Here is an 18,156-nt window from a genome sequence, read left to right as displayed (position 1 = left end):
TGTGTCAAATCTGCCCTCATCCCATCTCTCACATACATCCACATTAATCCAGTAAAAAAAAAAAATTAAAAAAAATCATTAATACATTTAATATTTAGAAAGACTTTTTGATCAAGTGAAAAAGTTAAGTGATCTCTGCGACTTGGACAGCAGACTGGTTGCCCTGTATATTCAAGCCGCTACCTATAAGCAGCACAAAGTCTGACTTTTTCATATTCTACTGCACATATAGTGGCTTTAATCTAATTAACGTTTATTAACAGTAAGTACTTTGACCTCAGGGAAGGATACCTGAGCCTATAACACACTAATTAAAATGTTAATCATAACAAGTCACTGCTGTCTTTATTGGAACATAAACATCTGAAAAACACCTTGGAAAATCACCCCTGTTCTTCTGTGGCTTGCTGCGCACATTTACAAAATTTGGTCTGTGAATTATTAAGCACCTTTGGGCGTGTTGCTATTGGCTATCATGCGCTGAGGTTTTCACTTGGCACTTATAACCACAGATGACTTGAGTCCCTGCATAACCACATGCATTTTACATGGCTTATGACTCACTTTACCTCTGTCTCGGAGACGAGGGGGGGGCCAATGAAATGCTGGAGCGTGGGAAATGAAAATGCTAGCCTTGTGGCAAAAGCCTCTGAGCTAGGGCATAAAAAGAGGACAGCTTAGGGGAGGAATATAGCGACAGTAGGAGAATTTCAAAGGCAGGAGGTCAAGAGCACTCTATTTTCAATCTTAACATGGGGAATGGGTACAAGTTGGCTGCTATAACCCATATCAAGGGCACATTTTTGCCAACGATAACCTCCCAGGAAGAGGAGACGAAATGTGGTGCAGAAAAGAAAGAGCTTTTCTCAGCAAAAAACACAATCCTTTTAGTCATATCAGGCCTGAAAATGTCTGCCGAGGATGCCTTTGCGCGTCTGGATCTATGTAGTTTATGACTATATGTGTGCGTGTAAGCACGCTTGTGTATATGACAGAGCATCTCCCCAAAGCAGTACCCTTTTCACCGCACCTCTCTTCCACGATGCAATGAATCACTCTCTTATTTGATGCACTCAGAAAGAATCACCCAAAGTCATGACATGACAGCATTCACCACCACGGTTGTTGAAATGACAAAGAAAACAAAACAAAACAAAGAAAAGAAAAAAGCCATGACCTCCATTTTTTTTCACCGTAATTGCACAGTGATGTATCTCTCAGATTTATCGCCTAATCATGTTTGCGTCTGCAATTAGACAGTGACAAACTCACAGAAACATCCACATGAACCATTTCCATCCGTTTTGAGACTTAATTGTCGTTGTCCTTGGCACTGCAGGGTAATCACTAAAACTGCTCCCAGGGCTAAATGGCAGATGCATCCAATTCATCTGGAGACTACAAGCAAATAAAGCAGCCCATCCTTTAAAGACTCCTTCTCATGGATGGTATATTACTGAATGGGCGTAGTTTTGAATATAAAAAAGGGCAAATAAAGAGGCACTCTATGTGCCTCTCCGTGGGATTAAGGCTGTAATGTACATCACAGCACTAAATTGCAAGTGACATGCTGTAGGTTAAAAGATGACATTAAATTGCAGTCGACACAAAGTAAGTTCACTCTAACTGTGAGGGAGATTGAGCCTGGCACTGTACAAAACACCCTTAGAATATTGATATTCACGCGCAGCACTGACAGGAGGCATATGTAATACAGAGCGGTTTAACTTTGCAATGCTTAATCTGCAAGGAATTGAGATGGGAGCACTTTTTTCTTTTTTTTTTATATCTTTTCACCATCTGCTCTGCGTCTCTGCAGATTTTGCTGATTTATGGAACTCACTGAGCCTGTGCTTGCTCCTCTGCTTTCCTACCATTTCGCAAATTTATGGCTTTGAATTAGGGAACAATAGTAGCGGTGACCATAGCCTTAACACTCCGGTCCTTCTGTTGCCCGAGAGCAAGGCGGTTGGTCAGATACAGGGGAACTCTTGCCAAAGTCTCGTGATTAGCAATTCGTCACAGGGGGAACTGGAAAGTAAACATCAAATTGGGAAGGAAATGAGGTCAGTAAATTCGGGGATGGCAACGCATCAGAGTGCGGGGAGCAAAAGGCGGTAGCGGAGGCGAACAGAAATAACCCACTGCAGCTGGACAAAAACCTCTCTACACATAATGCCAGTGGTCCAGTCTCTTGAGAGGGCAGCAGCTGTTGTGTATTTCTGTCAGAGAACCACCTTCCCCTGAAAAAAAAAAAAAAAAAAGCACGAAAGTGGAAGGTTTGTCGTGAAAAAGGTTAGATGAAGCGCCATTAACACCCAGAAATGTGCTGCCAAAACATTTTCTTTTATGCTTCCATTCTTTTCTTTCACAGCCTTCTTCCTGTGATATATAAACATCCAGCGACAGAAATTGCTAAAGTACAACAATTGTTAGGAGTGCACAAGTTTGAGAGTGAAACACATTCTCTGGTTCGGGCGCTACACACGCTGATACAATCGGGGGACAGAACGAAATAAGAAGCATTTATTTTCTCGAGCAGGGTTCCTGTATCTCAGACACTGAAATAGGATGAGCAAATCATGCCCTCACCCTGATAGGGTGATACTTTCCCCACATATGTCTCTGAAATAAAATGTGGCTCTGCAATCCAATTGCAGTCTCACAGTTGCCTCGCAACAACACTTCATCACACCCTACCCCGGAGCAGCGATAGTGAGATTTGAATAAAGTGCTACAGACACAAGCAATTATGACAGATCAGTCACAGAAACAGAAAACAGGAAGGAGGACATGCTGCTAAATTCTGCTGGTAATTACAGGGAAAAAACAACATATTAATGGGGCCTCAGGTGAATCACAGCTTCATTAAATGCCTGTTATGTTTATTTTACTGAATGCACATATTGCATAGCTTCAAATGCGACAAGGACAAACAAATGTGTGCATTCAGGCAGACACTTGAGAGGAAAGCCGGAGAGCACCTCAGGTGTGTGCATACTTTACTTATCTTACATCCACTCTCTAAGAGATAAACACATTTAGACTTCCACTGAGGCTTTCTCTTCCTCCGTGCTCATCCTTTTCTCCGGTCTAGACCTTTTGGGTCAATTCAGTGGAAACCATACAGCGGATAACATCACTTGACATTTACATGCATGAGCAAGGAAGAGCTGCAGTGCATAGAGTGTCATTTACATCCTCCCAGCAACTCCTATTCCAGCTCTTATTCATGTCAGGGGCTCCTCTGGGTGCATTTTCACTGTGACCAGCTCAGGGAATGGAATTTGCTCTGGCACTTTTTGCCTTTAATCCTACATTGTTTCAGTGGAACGTTTAGAACAAGAGATAGCGTGTGATATGAGTAAAGGTTGAAACTTTTTGCCTCATTTTTATCCCCCCACCCCCCACAGCGATTTTGTTGAAGGAGGTGAGAGACGACATATTCGAAAAACAAAGACTGTGCCCAGCGAGGTAAATCGAAGGAAAGCAGTCAGTGGTTTCCCATCAATAAAACCACAGAGTAATTAGAGAAAGCACTTGAAAGCCAATTTGCGGGTTGACAAATGATCAATCTTCATCTGTAACGCAGCCACAGTAGCATAAAGCAGCAACGGTGGATGTGGTGACAAATGGCTTGCCTGCGCTAGCTAGCATCTCATTCTCTTTGGTGAGAGACTCTGATGCTGGCTAAAGAGGTAGAATCCTTGTATTTTCATTCCTATCAGCTCCAAACACCTTCGCTTGGAATGAGATGAACACAGGGGCAAATGACTACCACTGTGCTCTTTTTCCACTTGACGTATTTAAGAGACATATGCTGCTGATAATCAATTCAGCTCTCCTATTCACAGCGGGTAATGAAAAGGTGAGCACCATGTATTAAAATAAACAGGTTGAAGGGAGAAATCTGTGCGGAAAATAAATAAATAATTTTATCGTCACAATGTGTTTTATTTCCCTTGCTGCAGAATCCCTCCTGAAGCAAATTAATTTCTTTTTTTATTTCATGCTAAATTTAATAGCCCTGCGGCCGTCCAATGTGCCTTTAATTTATCCAAATCCTGCGTTCAAAAAAACCTTATACCTTTACCTTCCAGAGTATTTGCTCTCATGCTACTCTGACGCCTTATTAATTAGTTTGCTTTATGACAGAGACAGTCCCCGTTTAGAATCATCTCATAAACCGCCCCCGCATTGCTGCTGCCCAGCCGGGCAGCTATCAAATAAACCTTGCGGCGCACTCCTTGCACCGCTTCACATGACAGATGCAACTGACTCCCCTTGGCCGCTCTTCTCCTCGGCTTGCATTGATCCTTCCCCTCCCAAGAATAGATTTGGACACAATAATTCAGCAGCCAGGTAAATTGGAATAACTCTGACCATTAGTGAATTAGTTTGCTCTTTAAAATCGGCCATTGATCCCCGAGCTGAGCTGATTGGTTGCTGACCAACCAGAGAATTTAATTATCAAACAGTGTTGCTTGCTCAGCCATGTTTTCTGAAGGTCAGGGTGCCACTGCAGTCCCTTTTTTAGAAAGAAAACGACAAGACCGAGGCGAGATATTTAGCGGAGGCGGGGGGGGATCCAGAACAAACGAAGTTAGCCACGGGCTGGCCTCCCCATTCCTCTGTCGCTTCCTCGCAATTGCAAGTGGCAGACCATTACTGCGCCTTTCCAGACACTGCACGATAATAATTCTCTGGATTCACATGACACTGGTTTGGCATGTTTAGATGCAACTCTGCCCGCTCCCTCCTCATTCCATCACTCCCTTATGTCAGTCTCACATAACCTTTTTGTCTCATTGGGGTCGTATTAATATGAACTGTGGAGCTAAAATAATGCAGGAACAGTGCAGAAATTCATTTTTAAGCTGGCAGCCATCCATTACCTTAAGTCAAAGGTTTTGCTTCACTACGTGCATTATACCCATATCACTGGGAATTAATTCGCTCTGAGGCAGCCGTGCTGATAACAGTTCAGACGGAGAAAAACTCCATCTGCTTATGCAGTTCCATCTACAAATAGTGTAGAAAATGAATATTGCATATTGGTGACCAGATGTCATGCACCGGCAATGGATACATGGATAATGTAGAAATACAGTATATCTGTTATAATTCCCTTGAGTCTACCTGTCTCCCCCCGAAAAAAGCTTTCATTCTAGCCTGATCTCTCGTCTCCCCGGGATTTAGAATACAAATAAGGAGAACAAGCCTCTCCATTCTTATGAACTTTATAGAATAAAGAGGGACACTTAGGGCTCCACACAGTGGATGGAGGAATTGATTGGCAAAGCTAGTGATGGGACCAGAATGGAGATTGAATCCCCCTGAATGAACCAGAATGGAGGAGGAGTTGCGGCATGAATAAGGCTGTTTAAAAAGAGGATGGAGAAAACAAGCCTCCCTTGTCCTGTCTTGTGATTTCCTGAAGCAGACATCCTCCCCTTTTTCTACCCTGCTTATTCAAGGGTAGCATGATCCACTCTCTGTCTCTTTTCCTCTCACTGTTTCACTAATCCACACCACAAATAACAGTAATCTGCAAATAATAGAAGACGGGGAAATATTTGCAACGTACCACCCCCTCCCCCCCCCAAAAAAATGTATGGCACGCGTGTAAGATCTGGGATCAGAGGGGTGGGGTTATGATAAGAGAGGCTGGAAAAACTGTTGCCATGAGATTGATGGCGATGGTGATGGATTGGCGTCCACGGTATTTTGGTGCATTATTTTTCGTTGAGTAATCAAAAAAGCCCTTGTGTAATGTGAAAGAGTTTTGTTTGTTAGCAGTAAATCACTATGCATTGATTGGACCAGCCCTCCATGCTTCGGCCCTTAATATCAGAGTGGTCAATACATTTAATTAGTGTATAAGGTTTTTGGTTAAGGTGACTGTGTTTCCTGATGAAATGTGCAATATTCATAATAGAATAATCTTAAATTGTTTACTCCACAGCTTTCCGTGTCTAACATTTTCTCTTATGGCTAGACACTCTTGCGAACTTGTAGCAGAAATAGACGATTAGCCAACTTTCCCCCCAGGGTTTCACTGTGGTATTGCTGTTGCCGCTGCTGTTTCAAAGAAAGCACTGGCTACATGGCTGCTGCTAGCAGCCGGGCTACTGTCCAAAGCAGAATATAACAATGAGATTCCCAGTTTGACCTGTCTCAAGTCCCACTGGTAAGGGAAACAAATCAACGGGGGAACAACACCAGAGCGTTCCTCATCAGGTGAAAACCTGTCTGTTCTCTCTTGTTTTATCTCAGGTTCTATCTCACTCCAAAAAAAAACAAAAAACAGCCAAGACAGAATAGCTACCAGTATTTACTTCAGAATGACATACGCTAAAGTTGTCTATCGCCAGTTCGAAGTCCAATTAAAATCACATTCAGTCATCCCTTTTTATAGTCAAATGTGCATTCAATTTTTTGGGGTTTTCTTTTTATGAAAGAAAAAAAGAAATGCTCCTCCTCTCAGCTGGCTGGAGAAGCATGTAGGTGACATGCAAACTTGTGCTTTAGCCTTCATGTCACTAACAGATAGCCACAGTGAGAGGGGTCATCACCACACCAGCATCTAACCTGACCCTGGTGACATTTGCAACAACGTTAACAGGCAGTTTAATGTGCTGCAGCTGAGCAGCTAATTAGCTTTCGGCTGCAAACAGACATTAGCGGTGCAAAGTCCCCTGGTAAATGTTTGTCTGGTGGTTTGCTCAAAACATGTGGCACAATGTGTGTTTATGTTTGTAAAGTAGGTAAAAAGGAAGAGTCTGAGGCTATTGTGTTGTGTAGCAAGCTGCTGATATTATGAGAGAGAAGACAAAGTACGTGTAGCATTGTGAGTAGAAACATCAGTAGTTCCAGAGATGGCACTTTTACGACACATGTCCCGCATCTTACCCCCCAAAAAGACAACCGTCTTCTTTGTAACAGCTGAACTGGGACACATAGCCACCCAATTGTGTCGTCGCACTGGCGCAAGCAGAGCACAGTACAGATCCACAACGGCTGCAGCATCACACATTAAACTTGCATTTGTTCAAGTGCTCAGGCAGGATGAGCGGATGGTGTCACGACAGCGCAATCTGGAATGAGCTGCAAAAACAGTAAGTGTTGTGAAAAATTACACATTCAAAGTACTTTAAACCTTATAAATCACTGATGTTTTTGAGCAGGTTTTTATCAGAGAGACCATTTAAAAAGGGACATTATGTCTTGTTTCCCTTTCATTTATATGAGGGCCTGGTCTTGTTAGCCTGTAATAACTGTCTAGGGCCATTGCAGAGATGGCTGCCGAGTGGCGAGCCTAAAAAGACTTTGGTGACGTCTATTCTGCCTATAATAAGAACGCTGACATTACTGCTTTTGCAAGAAACCAAAAATAGTCTTTTCTCCCTTTTGGTTCCAGATTTGTTTTCCTAGCAAAAAAAAAAAACAGCGCACAAGTGACTACAGAGCAGATATGTTTACTGTAAAAGACAAAAAAGACATTTCCTGTCAGCTGGTCTTCAAGCATCTGACTCAAGGAAGTCATTTCCTTCTTGAACATATCAAATCCACATCGGTGGCGATCAGAGAAGAGCAGGTCGTCATTATCCTTTGAACGCAGCACTACTCCTCTTTCACTGATCCACTCGGACCTTGATGTAGGTGTGAAACTGGCTACTGTATGCTCTGAATGGGTGTAAACAAGCAGAACATGTAGTTCCTTATGAAGTTTGATTTATTTGACAATACATGCTTTTATTAATGCAAAGAGATTTTCAAAAATAACTACTATTAGATTTATATGTCTTTAACATCAGAGCAACGGAAGAAAGTCTCATCAAATCCAAGACATGCTTGCAGTGTCTCACTGGTTCCAGTTATGGCCCTCTCCAGGTCAGATTCCTCCCAAAACATCAACATTGATGCCAATTACAGATATGGTCAAACTACAAGTGTATCCCCAAATGCCACCCTCCAACCCCTAAAACCTTTTAAACTTTGAGCTGGGTTTGTAGATGCAGTCGCATCCCCAGTACCATAAGGGACTGGCCATGGTGGATGGCCCCCTTCCAGTTGTTAAACTGTCCCTGTGGTTCCCTGCCAAATTATTTGGCTCTCCTTGTGATGGCATTGAACGGTTTCCTACATCGGACAACAGCTCTCATAGGACATGAGCAACAATTATTAACCACATGTGTTATCTCGTCCCCAGCCAATTTAACATCATCAGCCCTCGGTGGCTTATTTACAGTGCTGCATAATTGCTCTTGGTGAGTCAGCACTTTTTGCACAAGAACATAGTTTATTCTTGAGAGAAACTGCATTTTTGTAGTGAGCGCTCCCAACTGTTCTCTTCCATATTTAAAGTGAAAGAGCAGCGTGGCATCGAGTCTGCTTCTCCTGAAGGCAAGTGTGTATCTGATTCCTAAACGCAGCCCAACTCCAGCTGTGCAGCTGGTGCACTGCACCACATGGCTCCAACCCCCAAAATACCAAAGGTCCATCATCCAACCCCATGTGGACAGTGTTTTCTACTTGCGTGCACTGATTTCAGGCCCTCAGATTGAGATGTGGACATGCAGTACATTCATTTTGATCAATCCATCAGCCTCTCTTCCAATAAATGTTCTATTTCCTCACTCAAATAACCTTCTCATATTTTTTCACCATTATCTCCTGTCATTAGAAGACATTTTCTTGTTCATAATACCTTTTCTCATTATCAAGACAAATGTGATAGCGAGACAACATTTCACATAACAAAAAGATGACAACATCCATCTGTCATTATGAGAGATAAGTGGCCACGATGACTCATGTTTGTCCAGTATTCCTTTCGGTGCTGTTTGATGAATCAGAGTCTCTTTTATCTAGATGTGAATTTAGTTTTTAAAGTGGCACCATTGCGAAACCCATGAAGAAAATGTCATTTTTTTATGGCAGTATAAGATAGACAGATGTTAATATACAGATAGAAATGAGGCAGACACAAGCAATACCGACAATTTACTCTCATCATGTGGCCGTCTGAATTTAAATGCACTCACTGCAGGAGGCAGCACTGATGCCTCAGGTGGCGGAAATGACTAAGCCTGTGGGTCAACTGCAGAGCTAATTTTCACGGTCGACAGTACTCTCAGACTAACTTTAGGGTTAAGAAAATCAGGGTCAGTGGTTCAGTCATCAATGTGACAAATTGGGGCTTTCCAAGGTCACATAAAGGCAAACTGTTTTGAGTTTTTATTATTGTTACTTATTTGTTCGGTGCTACCTCAAAGTACAGACACTCAGTATAGACTGTGCAAAGCCCCGACTGGATGCTAAAGGGTGTTCACCATTTAGGATGGATAATGGCAGCCGTTACATACATACACACGTAAAATGTGAGATGTGTAATATGTGTAAAGAGCCACTCACTTCCATTATATAACAGACCCTGCCTTGAACAAATCTACTCAGGCTTATAAATGCTAAGAAAATATAAGTTCTTTTGCTATTGTTCCTCCCAAAAGGTTTCTTCGCCACATATACTAAATAGCAAATGAACCATTTGTTCATCTTTTTGGGATTTATCTTACCTTATCAACTTACATCCCATTTTCATTTAAACAAAGGCATACCATTTTCTAGCCCCCAACTCAGCGTCATCCCTCTCTATCACAGTATGTATTGTTTCATAGTGACAGTGATCGTATCCTAAAAACAGGCCATGAAGTGTACTGTCATATTTTGACATTGTCACTGAGTTATCTGGTTGATGGGCTGAAAGCGAAGACTTGTGTTTTTCTTTGTGTCAAATATGCAATTACAGCTGAACTGCAGTGTTCTCAGTTTACAGTTGCAATTTCAGTTTTAAAAACTGAGTATACTTCAAATATGGCAGAACAATTAAGATAAGATACACAAGTTGCGATATTCAAATTATCCAAGATTATTCCTGGGTCCTTTGTCAAGTAGGTGAAGCAGTGTTTGAATAATAAAACACCATATTAATTTAAGGCGTCATAAGAAACTGACACACTAATTTTAACTGTGATGTGACAAGAAAAGCTAAAAAATCTCTCTTTAAATATGCCACTGTGATTTCTTTAACTTTTGCAATCAAGTAGTTCATCATCTATTTAAGAGAAAAAAAAGATTAGGCCCATTAAATTTTCCCTGCTCTTTTATGATGTGTTATTGTCTAATAAACCATGAAAGGGGGGGAAGGATTTTTGCATACAGTAGCACTTGATAGCACACTGTTGGGTGCTCCACGGCCAGGGGCCAAAGTTCTTAAATGCAATTACTGATGGAAATCGTTTCCTTATCAGTAACCAAGAGACATAATTTCTCTGCCAAGTGGATAATAATGTTCCCAGTCGATGCACAATGAGGGAATGTGTCATTTTTAATGTTCTGTTTGAAATATGATATTGTTGTCAAGATTTGTATGATGTTAAATGTTGTGGTCTTCTGCTGTATAATGGAGTTGTGGCTCTCTACTTTATTATTGCAACTGGAAATGAATGAGAGATTATGCAGTCGGGTGTGCCGGACAATCATAGTAAATATTTTCAATGTATATTTCTGCACACCACAGATTGTGAAATTGAGATGACTTTATGATTCAACATTTCTTTAGGTTACATTTTCCAATTTTATGCTGTGACAACTGTGCTTATATTCTGTTACACACACTTATATTTACAGTATATAGTCGTATGTGGTCTGGTTAGGTTTAGTCACCAATGCCTCCTGGATAGCTTCAGGAAAATATAAATATAGATATGTTTTGGCTTTAAATAACATCTGATCCTGACATGAAAGTCAGCTCATATGTTATGTATGTGATGCAGTAGGAATGCAAATGTGATGAATATAATGTGTAGAAATTTGAATGCATACGTGATTTTTCAGAAACATTAACTGGCAACAATTTATTCTAGTGACAGTGTTCTGACAAGTCCCCTGTATGAGGGCCCATGAATACCAAATATCTATGTACAGGGTCCATAATGTTATGCTATGTTGGTACTCATACTGCTGCATTGTGTCCAGACAACATTAGGTGCATATATCATGCTGCCTGTAGGATTTTTTTTTTAAAGAAGCACCATAAATCTGCCCTTGTATAAATCTGTTTTTAGACGACCTGCTCCTACAGACAGCTACTCTGCTGATCTGAGTGTCCCTCCTAAAATATTCACAGAACACAAGGTCATATTTAGCATTATTGTGCTATTGTGTGATTTCCTACAGACAATGATGCAATTGTGCCCGTGACAGCTTTTAGTGGAACCAAAATGACTATCTTTAGCTTCAACGTCAGCATTCAGTTTCTTTTACTCTCCTTTATGCCTGGTTTCATGTTACAGTGTCCCACCTCTTATCTCTTGGCCTTACAGGGGATTAAAGATATTTGGGAGGCCTGTCTGGGATAGACGAGGGAGCCAAACTGTTGGTAGAAGTCATCCGTTGTGCTAAGCACTAATTATACGGTTTGCTAGTGTCTAACCGTCGCTACCTTTCGTAAAATGAAGCTCCTCAGGTAAGCCAGGTGAGCTGAGTTGTTTATCATGTTCATTATTTTTGCCTTTTCTTTCTCGGAGTGAGTCAGTATTTTACCTGTGTCAGAGGCTCCTGGCTTGGTGGCCGCAGGCGAGGACCGCCCCGGGTCTGCGGAGCTGTCCGTCTCCGGGCGCTCGGCTCCTCAGGTGGGAGGGACGGCTGGGCCAGGGTCGGTTGAGAGGAAGCTCGGCCGGAAGTGAAGACGTCTACGAGGGACTCGGGTTCGAACCACTCTCGGTCGAATCGTCTCCTGGCTCAAGGGTGGATGCTCGAATGAAGCTCACTTGCAGAGCAGAGCAGAGGAGAGGAGAGGAGAGGAGAGGTGGGGGGAGGGGAGGAGAGGAGGGTGGAGCGGGAGTTTCAGCTCCGGAGGAAGTTGGTTTGGAGGTGAAGGCTGTTTAAGACGCGCGAGCGTGAGCTTCAAAAAGGCCGCGGGTTGCTCTCCTGTCGGCGCTCGCTCTGATGATTTTTCCACTTTTGACGCGGGTAGAAATATCTCTGGTTCCCCTCCGTTTTCGTGAGTTTGAAGTCGAGTCGTATTTCAGTGCGTTTGAGTTGACTAAGGCGACACTGACATTAAACCTTTGCCAGATGTGAGCTCGGTAAGGCCACCGTTACTTACTTGTGGAAGCAGGTGGAGCACGGCGAACTCACGACGGCACTCAGGTGGGTCCGACCATGACATACTGTCTGTGTTTCTGTAGGAATATCTCTGTTGTGGTTGCACCACTCTCCAGGTTGTGCAGTCTTGCTGTCCCGTTTTGTATGGAGTGAGGTGTGTCAACGTGCTTTTTGAAGTCCTTTCTTTTGTAGTTCCTTCAGCCATTGAAGCTTGAGGTTGATGCCACTGTGTCGGAACGGGTGCTGTGCTGTTGCAGGCAGGCAAAATTGGTTTAAGCTATCCTGTGTGTTGTCTTTTGAGTTTAAATGCCACCAGCTCAACTGCTGTTGGAGCCAGGAGCCATGCTCTTGGCCCCCCAGCATTTCGAGGTGTCCTTCAGGTCCAGCCCATCCACTGTGGTTGTTTATACTGTATAAACAACCACAGGAACCCACTCCTCCATTGTTCCTGGCACAGACACTAAACCACAATCACCGCCTGATCTGCTGGGCTCTGTTGGTTCAGGGTAATAAATTCCAGGTTTGTCACAAAGAAGGAGCTGACAAAGCAGCTGTAGATATACTGTTTTGTACTTGTGTGTTGCCTGTTGATGCTTTAACCGAAAAACGTGAATACTGACATGTGTGAGTGTGTAAAAGTGAGTATAACCTGTGATAGATACCTCCATGATATTGTAGGGTGTGAGAACAAAAATATGGGTTTGTTCTTATGTGAGGGTTGTGTACATTGCTTCAATTCAGGTGTCACTCCCTCATTCTCCCCCTCCTTGTCATGCTTACAAATGTTTAAATGTGGTCTTGAGCAGTGGTCACTGGCTTGGCAACATTCTCACCTGCAACTTCATAACATCTGATCCTAACATGAAATTCAGCTCATATGTTCTGTATATATGTGATATTGAAGAAATTTCAATGTGATAAATATGATGCATAGAAACATGAATATATCTGTGGTTTTTCAGAAACATTAACTGGCAGCAATTTATTCTGGTGAGGTCCCTCATATGAGGGCCCATGAATACCAAATATCTATGTACAGGGTCCATGATGTTATGCTATGCCTCTCTATGCTAGTAGTTATACCGCTGCATTCTTTGCAAGATGTCCAGGCAGCATTCGGTGCATATATCATGCTGCCTCTAGGATTTTTTTAAATAAGCACCATAAATCTGCCCTTGTTTAATTCTCTTTTTAGATGACCTGTTCCCACAGACAGCTATTTTGCTGATCCGTGTGCCCGCTCCTAAAATATTCACAGAACACAAGGTCACATTTAGCACTATTGTGCTTTCGTGTAATTCTACGGGCAATAATGCAATTGTTTTAACCACCCCTCGCAGCTTTAGTGGAACCAAATTGAGTTCCCATTTGCTTTTGATTAAAAAGGCAACATTTTGTGCCACAACATTTTTAACAATTCATGAAGTTGCAAGTCAATAGTTGAAAGTTTCCTCCAGCAGTAATTGACACCACTGGGTAAAGGGAGAAGATACTCTTCCACATAACTGACTGGGTGTCATAACATATCATAAAGCAGCCTTCTAACCTTGTCAGAACATATCATGACACCAATTAGTTTAAAAAAAATAAAAAATAAAAAGGAAGACAGCCACACAGCTGACGATGTACTTCATGCTCGTCGGCTAAAGGGTAACAGTTAAGTTGTATTGAGCGGCCCAATATGGCTTTCTAAAACAGTCTGAGGGAGGCATGAAGGGTGAACAATCTGAGGAGAAGAGCAGAAAATAAATACACATCATGTCACAGTAAAGTGACAATGACAAGGGCACTATCTTATTTGTTCACTACAACACAATTAACCTAACTCTATGACATCTTCTTGTACTGCTAAAATAGATTGTGTCATGTAACAGCTCTCTTTTTCTGTGTCTCCCTCCCTCCATCCCTCCCTCCTTTCCTCTTCTCTTCTCCACCATTCAGGTCTCCACATAATGGAGCGAGAATGAACAGAGAGCGGCTTAAAAAAAAGCATGAACTGGAGGTTTATTGAGGTCATCTGCTTCCTGTTTATATGGGACCATATAACAGTTCAGTCTTCCCGCCAGGACCCGTTGGCCACTGAACAACATGTCACCAAGCAATATGACTGGCTCATCTCTGACCGTGGACCTTTCCACCACTCTCGGAGTTATCTGTCCTTTGTGGATAAATTCCGCCAAGGATTTACGACCAGATATAAAATTTATAGGTGAGTTCACTTTCAGCCTGTGTACTGATGCCACATCGGCTTTTTAAGAGTATGTCTGCTTTTAATGGTTTTTCTTTTTTTTTTTTTTTTGAGATTTTCAGTTGCAAAAAGCTGCACTGTGTACATTTTTAGCCTATTAAGTGTGCATTTTTTATATTTACTTGCAGCCACTCTCAGCAGTGTGAACTTGTTTTTCTTATATTAATGAAGTACTAGGACTTTCACTCTCCTTTGCTGTTACTCAGGTTCCAAGTCTGTTTTCAGACCAAATTCCTTCCCACGTACAGTGTAAAAATAATAATCGTAATATACCTTATCTTTTCTAGACTCAAAACAAAAACAAGTGAAATAATAGAATAGCCTGAGCATCTTACAAAGGAACTGCAGCCTAAATATTTGCAAGCTGGATTCAGGTTGCAAGTTATAGGTGCTGTAATGCAGCTAGTGCACAAATAAAGTCTAGGATATTTCTTGAATAAGAAGTGCTGCCTAACTGGTAAACAAATTATAATGTTTGAACATGTTTTCCAGCACTATTGGGCTTCCATGTAGTTGGGAGACCAGTGAAAGAAATTCAGGTCAGAAGGGGCTGAGATGTCCTTACTCACTACTCATAATGCATGTTGGCATTATAAGACTTGTAATCATAATTACACTGGAACCTTTTTGCTGATTTTCTATTTATATTGGCCATTTTAATGAGCACAGACCAGAATGTCATTTTGCTCATTTCCATTTTCAGGCAGTAAAAAGAATTTCACAAATTCTCAAAATTTAGCTAAACAGTACACTAAAAATGTGTTTCAGACAACATTTTAGGCACGAAATAGGCAAAACAATAATATAAACTTGATCTATGTTTGATCAGCACGGTCTAGTTTGACAGTCTTTGTGTTTTTGGATTGGTTCATGGCAAATCTACAACCAATCATAACACTGAAACTTGTAAGGTGTGCATTTTCACACTACAGGCGAAATCTAGTCCTGGAGCTTTGTCTGTACTGATGTTGGGCCTAGATTATCTGGTCATGTGAGTGGTGCACAGATCCAGTCTTACATCTCTGGAACTGCATGCTACTGATGAGACAAATATCCAACATGTTTGATATAATAAAAACATGCCATTCAGCTAACGTTAGCTAGCATGCTACTGCTGACACATATTAAAACTGACAGTTAAAATCTCACCTTCAGTCCTCGCTGAAGAATAGACAACCCATGTTGACTGCATCTCCTCAAACACTTTATAATCTACACCCGTTCTTCGGCTTTTATTTCTTACAGCAACGTCAAGTGTTACTGCTGCGAGTTGTTACGCCACAGTCTCTCAGTCCCCATGAGATCACGTTAGGTGGTGCATCGCTCCCTCTGGCAAGATAATCTTAATAACATCCTGTAGTGTGTGATATGCCATATTTTCCAATCTTGTAGTGTGAACGTTTGACATTAGATAAAGAAACATCTGTAAAGGTGTGGGCAACACAACCTGATTTAAAAATCGATTTTAAAACTCCTGCAGTGTGAGCCCAGCCTAACTTGGTACAAGGAAATCTGACATAGTAGGAAGAGACCAGAAATAAACATAATAGAATTTGTACAATTGGTGGAGGCCCCATTCAGAAGAATACATTGTGCTTTTGAGTTGTGTAAGTCAAACAGCATTGCCATATTGGACACCCCTGATCATTTGAACTGTCTACTGAGTACCCAAGTATGTTTGGTCTCATTGCAAGGTTTTGAAATGATTCACTTTTACTTCACAAATGTGAACGGGTTCAGGGTCCAAAATGTGTTCAGTAAAAGGGAAAAATCATATTAAGGACTAATCTGATTTATCCATTCTACTACTTTTCAATTTCACACATAGGAATTTATATAATGACAACTTCACATACTATTAGTTCTCTTTTTTTTTTCTTTTTTTTTAATGTTAGCCCTAAACTATATGACCATTACAAATATCCCTGTCTTTAAACCACACATCGCTGATCCCTCTTGATCAACCTTTATCTCTTGATCGCTTGTTTTCAAATGTACATATTTTTTTATTTCGGTAAGATAATTACTGTGGATCCGTACAAATAGCTTTGCAGCTGCATTCATCTCTTCATGTGTCACACAGGGAGGTACAGGTAGACAAATTAGATGGCTAGAAAACCTCTTTTACAGAATAATGTGTTTTGATTTTCTAGGATCTCTCTGCGGTCTGCTAACTCAGAAGTATAGAAAAACTGAGACAGAGTAAGAGAGTCATTTTCCTCATTCCTCTGGCAGTTCTTTCGCAGAGTTTGTTCTCTTTCTCTCCCGCCTCCGTCTCTCTTGGTAACTTGCCACAGCCCCTGGTCCCCACTGGCTTTCGTGCCTTGATATTGTCACATGAACAGTAAACAATGTATTTGCATAATGTGTAACTTGACAGAGCGGGTTGTTGCACAGAGACATGAATCTCAGAGGCAGAACTTCAGAAGCCGCTTCCCACAGACGCTATACAGCCATCGAGTGCTGTCTGTGAAGCCTCAGTGATTTATTAATACGAGAAGTGCGTGTGTTTGCATGTTGGGTGCTGCTGGGAGCGGTACTCAGCCCAGGTGGCTCCTGTTGTTTCCCCCTCTTAACAGACCATTAGTGGCATCAGATTCAGCTGTCAATGCTTGATGTCCCTTTCCTCAGAATGAGACAAAATGTATTTCTCGTTAAAAGATAAATGACAGCAATCAACAAACCACATTTGCATCTGTTAGACACCTGCAAGACTGTCAGAACAGGTAGAGTTGGATAGATTCCGTGTCCTCTGAAAGTTATGCTGAGTGATCAACCAGTATCCCAAAACTGATATTTTTTCCCCAAATTAACATCTCACTGTCGAAAGGTTTAGGTGCCAAAACTACTCAGTTAGGTTTATGCACCGAAACTACTTGTTTAGGTGCATCAGCCAAACTGTGTGTTTAGGTTTAGGTGCCAAACTACTTGAAAAAAAGGTAATTGATCGATTGCTTTAAAATAGCTACTTCCGTAAGATAACCACAATTAACTATTCGCCTAACATGGCCTTTGAACCCTGGTCTCCAAAATATACTACGTGTGCCTTGTGCTCCCATCATCACCTTCATTAAGGCGTGTACTTTTAACACCAAGGTGAACCGTGACATCACACACTGTGTCTCATCAGATCTATTACATGCTTCATCCTGACAATGGGGTGTACTATAATATACAGTGAAGTGAATAAGTGAAGTCTGTACCGTTCTGCCAAGTGTAACATGTAATTGCATAAGTGGACTGAATTAAAGATGCCTTTGAGCACAGAATATGTAACATATTTAGTGAATACTATACAGTATTTGAGGCAAAGGTGTGAAATGCCCTCCCAGCGGTCCAAGTGTTTTCCAAGGATTTAGATCCCAACCTCGGCCACCAGTTAATTCCCGTGATTAGCACATCTTCGACCAGAGAAGGGGAGCAAATCAGTGACATCAGCTGGTGTAGTGTTTGGCTGGAATGAAATCATACATACCCTCGGTCCTCCTCGGCACATGATTGCCCAGCCGTGCTCTACTCTAACCAGCAATGAGAACTGAATCGCTTTGTAAATTTCCCCGGGGACTCTCTCTGCCTAGACGATTTAGTGGTGGAAAGTGGTCGAATCAGATTTGCACAGAGACAAAGCATCCATTCCTTTTGGGCTCCCTTATCAAGCGAGATTACCTCGGAGGCACGCTGTGTGGACAATGCCAACCTGATCAGCAACAAACAAATCTGCCCCATCTTTAATAACA

At 41.8% G+C, this 18,156-nt stretch overlaps 1 protein-coding gene and 1 long non-coding RNA gene across 4 annotated transcripts in view; one reads left to right on the top strand and one right to left on the bottom strand.

The window, feature by feature from the left end:
- Positions 1–11,670, bottom strand: part of LOC119030419 — a 62,572-nt gene extending 50,902 nt beyond the window's left edge. The window contains exon 1 of the long non-coding RNA XR_005078265.1: positions 11,608–11,670. This is a non-coding gene — a long non-coding RNA (uncharacterized LOC119030419). The remainder of the gene's footprint in view (positions 1–11,607) is intronic.
- brinp1 (bone morphogenetic protein/retinoic acid inducible neural-specific 1) overlaps positions 1–18,156 on the top strand; it is a 129,928-nt gene that overhangs the window by 17,756 nt on the left and 94,016 nt on the right. Inside the window, exons 1-2 of one of the 3 annotated variants that reach the window (XM_037117983.1) lie at positions 11,662–11,872; positions 14,113–14,380. In XM_037117983.1, coding sequence (XP_036973878.1) covers positions 14,163–14,380 — 218 coding nt within the window. In that variant the 5' untranslated portion in view covers positions 11,662–11,872; positions 14,113–14,162. The other 2 variants (XM_037117981.1, XM_037117982.1) reach the window with 2 other exon arrangements.

This window comes from Acanthopagrus latus, chromosome 12 (assembly GCF_904848185.1).
Source record: "Acanthopagrus latus isolate v.2019 chromosome 12, fAcaLat1.1, whole genome shotgun sequence".
In the NCBI taxonomy this organism is placed as follows: domain Eukaryota; kingdom Metazoa; phylum Chordata; class Actinopteri; order Spariformes; family Sparidae; genus Acanthopagrus; species Acanthopagrus latus.
This window is presented reverse-complemented; position numbering and strand designations above follow the sequence as displayed.